This window comes from Micropterus dolomieu, linkage group LG03, assembly GCF_021292245.1.
Source record: "Micropterus dolomieu isolate WLL.071019.BEF.003 ecotype Adirondacks linkage group LG03, ASM2129224v1, whole genome shotgun sequence".
Lineage (NCBI taxonomy): Eukaryota > Metazoa > Chordata > Actinopteri > Centrarchiformes > Centrarchidae > Micropterus > Micropterus dolomieu.
In genome coordinates, this window is record NC_060152.1 from 6,799,747 (window position 1) to 6,808,165 (window position 8,419).

Genomic DNA, 8,419 nt, shown 5'->3' on the forward strand with positions numbered 1-8,419 from the left:
CCCCCCCCCCCCCCCCCCCCCCCCCCCGGCCTCCTCCAAAACCCCTCCTGGGTTTGATGTGGCTTATGGGAGGAGTTGGAACAGGGGACAACCAAACTGCTGAGTTATCTCTTGCATGCAGTGTGGCGGCGTGGCTCTGCCCTCTGTGTGTATGCGTGTGTGTGTGTGTGTTTGTGTCTGTGTGCGGACCAGCAGCGCGGTGTAATCCTGTGGAAATGAAAGGTGCTGCCGCGCACTGGCCGGGAGATTACAGCGCCTCTCTGTCACACTGCCAGGACAGACTACCCGGCTGAGCGAGTAGCCCTCTGTTACACACACACACACCTCACTGCTTCTCTTTGACACTGCGTTTCCTCCTCGCTGGTTTCACTCCCCGGCCGTCCCTCCTTCTTCAGCCACTCTTGTCCGTTTACAGCCCCCCTGATAGATTCACTACAGCTTTATCTCCCCCTCCCACTCTGCTTTGCTCTCCCACACAGCACTACAATGTGTTATTTCCCTTCACTCTTACTCACACACTGGCCCGCTGAGGTTTAGGTCGTCACGTCTGAGCCTGGGAGACCACGTCACTCAGCCCCTGCAGAGCCCTTCTGGCTATACAGTCATGAATCCTCAGTTTGTCATTCAGCTCGATGAACAAACACATTTGAATTACTGTAATTGTGAGACGTTTCTAGTCATTATATTTATTCCACATCATGCTTTATCCCATCTATAACATGAAATGTGGCTAATGTTAACCTAATCTCAATCAACCAAACCCAAGTCCTGAGCTCTTATAATACAAAAGTATGTACAAGTCCAGAAATGAAAGATAAGGCCATATGGTTTTAATCTAGGGCTGCAAATAATGACTATTTTTCATTAGCGAATAATGTGTCAGTTATTATCTCGACTAATCAATTAATCAATTAGTTTATAACAGAACAGTCAGAAAATTGTGAAAAGTGAAGATTATGCTTTTCTAGAACCCAAGCTAACTTTAAATTGCTTGTTTTGTCCAACCAACAGTCAAAAAAGTAAACTTTCTACCTATTTATCTATCATGTAAGACAAAGAACAGCAGCAAATCTTCACATATGAGCACCTGGAACCAGACAATGTTTGACATTTTTGCCTAAACTTTTACAGCACCAATTGATCAATTATCAAAATGGTCTGTCGATTGACTATTTGTTTCTGCTCTATTCAAATCAACACATTCAGAATATTTTCTCATATTGATATACTGTATAATATATGCCAAATTACATTGTTACATGTTTTATTAAATTAATGTAGAATTGATATTTAAATTGATATCAAGTTAAATTAATTCCACTATTATGTAGTACACTATAAACAACTTTCTACACGTGTAAAACTAAACCTTTAGCAACTCATTTGATACATTTAAAACAAATTAAAATTTGCTTGGTCATTCATTTCAACATTTTGTAAAACATCCATACATATCATCAACAATGCCTTTCAGAGTATATCTGTTAACAGATTTGTACTTTGCACGAGTGTTATCCTGTGCAGTTCTGCAGCTTTACTATTCAAAACAAGTGAGTTCATGCTACCCTTTGTCCTGCACTTTCAGTAATGTGTCAGTCTTGTGTTGAATCTTTTGACCATCAAGGTCAGACTTATCATGCAACCATTGTATTGATCAAATAAAGCATTTGTGACTGTAATTGTCCACTACTGTTCCTCGGCTCTGTCTTTCATGGCCCTCTGCTGGAGTGTTTCAAACATGGGAGCCACTTGTTTTCTGCCCAAGGTGCTACTCAGTATGCAAGTGTGTTTCTCGTCATGTTAAATTGTTCCTTCCTGCTGTGTTGCTTGACCGTGGCTAATTCACATCTTCATCTTTTGCTGTGGCAAAAAAAAACATACTTACCGCAGGTACAGCTACAGTGAAACAAATGGGGTGTTTTGTGTTTGTGTTTTTACTTTATTACTTGAGTTTTTGTAAAACATCTGTTGGCACTTAATCATTTGGTGTTACATTTAGGTTCCTTTGTTACTCATATTTAATTGAACTCCAAAAGAACCGTATGTTATAAGTTGGTCCTTCTCTTAGGTAAAGCACTCTAAAAATGGTTGTCTGTTTTTAACCAGTTTCCATACTCTTGGAACCTCTTAGAGACAGCAGTACAAAATTAATCAATTTATTTTTGACCTGTGCTCACATTTTAGTCTTAAGACCATGTTTTACTCATCTACTCTCTCTCTCTGTGTCTCTCCTCTCTAATTCTTCCTTCAGGGCTGGCTCTGTGAGCTGCTGCGTTGGAAGGAGGATCCCTCTCCAGAGAACCGGACGCTCTGGGAGAACCTCTCCATGATCCGCCGCTTCCTGAGCCTCTCCCAGGTGGAACGCGACGCCATCTACGAGCAGGAGAGCAGCGCCGGGCAACAGCACCACAACGAGCGGCCGACGCACTTGATGCACATCTCCAGTGACCAGCTGCAGGTGAGCATGGCCACATGTGGCCCGACTGTGCCTTTAGGCAAGGCACTGAGCCACAACCAGCTCAGGCTTCACGCTTCTCTGGAGAATCCATTTAAACAGTAAATGATGCAAACACACTCAAAACATAATGTAGGTGTGTGTGTGTGTGTGTGTGTGACTCCCATTAAAATGCACAGAGACGTTGTTGACATGTTTATAATAAACCATCAAAACATGCACATGCAAACACAAATAAAAATGAGATAGGAATAAACAGAATGTAATATGCTTACTTACAAGTTGTTGTTTTTATTAAATAGAATCATTTTTCACACACTCGACATTATCCATGACATTATAGATGTATGAACACACACACATACACACAAACCAGCACATACAAGGCTTCACTTGTGGTCATGTACTGTAAGCACAGACCCCAACTCTTTTATTCATATTAGAGCTGAAACCATTAGTCATTAATCTATTGGTTGATCAACAGAAGGTAAATCAGCAAGTATTTTGACAAAATGCCGAACATTCGCTTGTTCCAGCTTCTCAAAAGTGAGAATTTGCTGCTTTCTTTGTTTTATGTGATTGTATGCTCAATAGAATTGGGATTTGCAAAACAAGCTATTGTTAAGACGTCAACATGAAATTTAAGAGATTTTGATCAGCATTTTTCAGTTGAGAAAATAATCAGTGAATTGACTGATTGCAAATGAATGTCAGTTGAAACCTGAATTCATGTATACAGGCCTCAGGTGAGACACAGAAACAAACACACACTCCTGATACACCTCTTACCGATTACTCTTACTGTATATGTGCATATTTTCATACTTTTCCTGAAGTTGTAAATCAGAAAGTTAAAAGCCTAATTCCCCTCCCTCCCGTTCCTTTAATCTTAACTAATTTTCCAGGAATTTGTAATAAACAACACTTAAGATTTTTTATGAACTCTTGTTAATTAGATACAACATAGCAACACTTAAAAGTTCCTTCTTTTCAGTGAAAAAAAGCCATTTTCAAAGATATCATTAGCCTGAACTTATTTAAAAGAGCTGCTTTATAAAAGACACCTGGCAGATGAATAGAAAAGAACACACAAGGCTCGGTTAACGGTCGAAGTATCTTAATGAAGTACAATAACACTTCTATTAAAAGTCTGAGTCACAGCTGAGTGGTTGATTAGTTATTTGGTTACTTGGAGACGTGGCCAGTGTTTCACAAAGGCTGCCATTTACTGGATATAAATAAGGTAATAGGATTTCTTTTACAAATCAATTTTAGCAGCAGATATGGAATGAGGAAATGTTGTGCATACTTTGCATGCAAACCAAACAGAAATGGTTGTTGATTGATGAAATGTGATTATTTCTGACTTAATGGTGCAGTTTTACACTGTCCATAAGAGACTAGTGTTTAAATATTTTGTGCCAGTCCTTTACTAACGCGATACATTAGCCAAATTAGCTCACATTTGCTCAACAAGAACTATCACAGCTCAGTATATTGGTACAGTAAAATCACATCTTTGGGTGCATTTATGCAGCTGGCAAACAAGAGTCCTTGCAAAGTGCTGTTTTGCAAACTTCATTATGAAACACCTATTCTACAGTGTCTGACTCAGAAATGAAAATAAAAGAGCACCCATTTTGCGGGGTCAATAGGGACCACGAGTTGCCCACTCATTCCCTCTCCAACCACACAATGAGACATTTTACAAGTAATGTGTCATGTGTTTACACTAACGGGATTCTGACGGCAGAGTGAAAGCCATCGATAGCATTCTCACACTGCAGCAAATCAGCCAGACCATCGCTACGTGAATTGTGCACAGGGAGCTTGTTTATCACTGCCTGGCAATAGAGACTGATAAGCAGCAGAGGCTATAATAGAGAGGCCAGTTTCCCACTGTGTGTAGGGCTGATTGTGTGTGTGTGTGTCTATGCACTGTTGCCTCTACCCCCACAATGAGATCTCCCACAACCAAAAAAGGAAAAAAAATCATATCTGCAGAACTGATTACATTCAATGAGATATTACATGGAAAATTCCTTCAACCAAGTGCCTGTTCTATACACAGCGGGCCCATTTTCCCTCACAACTCAATTGATTTTAATGAAAGGCCTTATTAAGGCGCCGATAAGTGTTCACTGATAACATCCCCGTCTCCTTTCTCTTCCCCTTTCTTTCCCACTGCAGGCTCAGCCACCCCAGTCGCAGCAGCACCAACCCTCCCTGTCCCTTCAGCACCCCTCCCAACCCCTTTTGTCCCAGCAGCCCTTGCAGCAACAGCAGCCCACCACAGGCCCTCGATTACCGCCTCGCCAGCCCTCCACCGCCTCTCCAGCAGAGACAGAGGACGAGGGCAGCCGCGGAGGGAGCATCAAGTCCCGTACCTGCGGAGGGAAGATCTCCCTGGAGGCTCTGGGTATCCTGCAGAGCTTCATTCAGGACGTAGGCCTGTACCCCGATGAGGAGGCCATTCACACTCTGTCGGCCCAGCTGGACCTGCCCAAGCTCACCATCATTAAGTTCTTCCAGAACCAGCGCTTCTACGTAAATCACTCAGCCAAGGCGCTCAAGGAGCCCAATAACAACAACACCGCAGCCACCACTAACACCACCAGCAGCAGCAGCAGCTCGGCCTTCGAGGAGGAGCTGACGGACTTCAGGGAGAGCGGAGAGCTGCTGAAGGAGCTGGACGAGAGCACGCAGACCAATAGCACCATCTTCTCCATCAAGATTGAAGAGCAGCTGGGCCGAGGCGCAGAGGCCCAGTCAGAGTTAGAACACGAGGCAAAGGAGTAGGACTCTCCCCATCTGAACATATACTGAGAGTTTTCTTGTGCACACACACAGACTGATGACTGTGCTAAATGTAACACTTCGGCCGACACAGAACCACCACACCGCAAATCAAGAAAAGTAGTGTTTTTAATCAATACAGCGCCTGGACTATATGAGGAGTGTTGTTTGTTTTTATATATATATATATATATATATATATATATATAATATAAAATCAGTTGCAGACTGACAGGCTCTGTGAAGTGAGTGTTCTCACCAGAAAGACCATTTCAGACTCAAGTACTACTTTTTGGATTTTGTAAAACTTGTATTATTATACACTGTAAAGACTGATGCATCATTTAAATAATCTGCACAAAAAATTATTATAAGTATGTTGCCGTGGGTATTTGCTGACTGCACTCTGTCTGTTGTTTTACACTGACTTACTTTATCTTTTTGAGCTACTGATTATATTTAAAAAGAAAAAAGTCTCCCTGGAGTTTGCTAGGACTTTGATAGGTGTTTACGTATGTGATGTTTAACTGGATTTAAAAAAAAAAAACAAAAAAAAAAATTGAAATCACAGACCAAGTGGTTGACAAGGCCTTAATTATGAGGTATCGAGTCTGGAGCCTGCTGGCAGATTAGTTATTCTTTTAAAAAGCGCATAATGTGATTATGGATCACTCTACACTCTGGAACGCGATCACCCAGCCCAGGTGAATCTCCGAGAATAGCTCAGTCTTTACATATTATTTGTTAGGGAGGAAATATAAATATATATATATAGACATTATATTGTAACTGTAAAAAAAAAAATACAGTCTTAAAGAAACTATGCCAACAAATGCCTTGTACTATACGGCACTGCCGATGTTACATTATTTTGCAAAACCTTTGTCACTGTAACTTTCTGAATTGCCACACAGTTAGAAATGTGAATTACACCATGTTTATGTTGTCTGACATTATTTATTTGCAGATCATGCAGTGTTTCTGATGTAATTACTTTTTTAAAAAGTTTATGTTACGTAGAGCTTTTTTAAAATTCCACCAATCTATTTTCTATTTATAAATGTAATTTCGATGGGCAGTAAAAACAAAAAGTGTCTTAAACGTTTTAAATGGAGAAATGTGCTTTAAAGGTTGCCTATAAAAAGTGCTGTATGTCAACCAACTCATGCTACAAGCTTCACAATTAATGTTGTATGCAATTTTTACTATCATGCAAATAAGCTTAGGTAAAATGACTAACCTATAGAACACCTTAGAAAGAAAAACATATGCAATCTGTGTGAAAATCGATGTCTGCGATGTGTCTTCCTTTGGTTAACAATCCAATTCAAAAAGCTATTCCTGTATAAATATTCTGTATAAAAGTGTTTCTTTTTTATGAGTTTATTTCAATGAGAACACCAGTTATTTTGTTACGACTGACTGTTTTATAAGTGTTTCTCGGTTCCTTTCAGCAGAAATGTTCTAACTAGAAGTGGTTATTGATTGTTAATTACACAATTAAACTGTTTGTATTGTACCACAGATTTCTTGGCATTAACTTGACCAGAGTCTTTCGACACCAGAGTGGGTTTTTCTCCTCTGCCAACGAAAGATGAAACAATGTGAATTGTTTTTAAATCTACTGCTAAGAGATATCGATTCCAGTGACTGACTCATTCAGCTGCAGTCAGTGAACACGTTATTTGTAATAACTGTAAATATCACATCTCGTGAATCATTGATTGTTTATTATTGTAAATATATTTGAAGTTTGTGCAAGAGCTCACCATACAAAATTTAAATCAACGTTCTGTCGTGCCTCTTCCTCTCAAACCGACTGTACCTGGGCTCTTCTACTGCTGAGTGTATCTGAAGCACCTGTGAAATCTGAAATAAATAAATGTTAGGTGTGAACGCCTGTAATAGCAAAGCCCTCTGCAGGGAGTTAAGATATAAAACAGCACAGGTGTCCTGACCTCGCCGTGAACCCCAGGTGAGGCCAGGTGTCTGCACCTTTAGGAAATTACCCTCACCTGTTAACACCCTGCGATATGTGCCAGCCAGCCTGGGCCGGCGTTCCCTTGATGTTCTGCTCTTTTTTTCATGAATAAAAAGCCAGAGTGTAACAATGTGTGTTTTCAGAGGAAAAGATAATCACATAAAACACATCATACAGAAGTGTCAGATGCTCTCGGGTGGTGGGGGAGGGATCAAAAGGTGCACCTACACGTGTCGAGGTAACACATGACAAAGTAGAGAGGCACCATTAAGCGTCATTATTTCTTGATTTTGACATTACAAGTGACTTACAGACAAACAGAGGTGAAGGCACCAACAAACAACAGGAACTCCAGCGTAACACTCCTCCTCATTATGACTGTTTTCATAAGGATCAGCCATGTTTGCCTCAGACTTAGAAAAGCTTTTTCCACACAGATGGCTAATACTTTTCTATAACACTGGTTGTCGATCTTGGAGGTGGTCACAAGAATATTTGGGAATTGGTTTCTAGAGAAAAGGGGATTTTATTATTCAATAATTAAGTAAATACCCCAAAATGGGGGTTAGGGAATACAAAAAAACTAATGTCCACATACAGCAGTAAAAGAGTTTTGAGCAGACGTCTTTATTTTAGTGGAAAGCTCCAGTTTTGTGATGGAGTTTCGCCACAAGTGGGATTGCTCAGAGAAGACAGAACAGTTTTTAAACTCTGTCTCCATTAGGCTATTCGCTGTTTCTCCACAGCATCAAACACACTTCAAAGACTTTCCCCAGATGTCAAAATAGAAATCATAATTACGACAAGAATGGTGACTGATGAATCACTGACTCTGTTACCCCAGGCTTCTCATGCTGTTGCTTATTTTAAAAATTAGCAGGCTGCACTAGACAAGTTTCCAAGAAAGCATTCATAGATGATGCCACATCATGCTGCGGTACGCCACTTCTGGGGGAGAAAAGGACAAGCAGATACAGTATCTTCTTGTGATATTTGTAGAAATTTTCGATGTCATAGCAAATAAACACTTTCCACATAAAGGTTCCAGTTGACGCACATGGCTTGCTGAGGGTTGGCTGGAGTTACTGAGGTCAAACTGACAAATAAAGCTTCATTTTAACCCAGTGAGACTCTCATATATGTATTTTGAGCCATCAGAGGAGGCACCCAGCTCTAAGCAAAAATAG

The 8,419-nt window shown here is 40.5% G+C and overlaps 1 protein-coding gene across 1 annotated transcript in view; it reads left to right on the forward strand.

The window, feature by feature from the left end:
* The window catches only part of LOC123967794 (DNA-binding protein SATB1), a 53,728-nt gene extending 46,369 nt beyond the window's left edge, over positions 1–7,359 (forward strand). The window contains exons 12-13 of the mRNA XM_046044036.1: positions 2,252–2,458; positions 4,646–7,359. Of these exons, the coding sequence (XP_045899992.1) occupies positions 2,252–2,458; positions 4,646–5,254 (816 nt within the window). The 3' untranslated portion in view covers positions 5,255–7,359. The remainder of the gene's footprint in view (positions 1–2,251; positions 2,459–4,645) is intronic.
* The last annotated feature ends 1,060 nt before the right edge of the window (positions 7,360–8,419 follow it).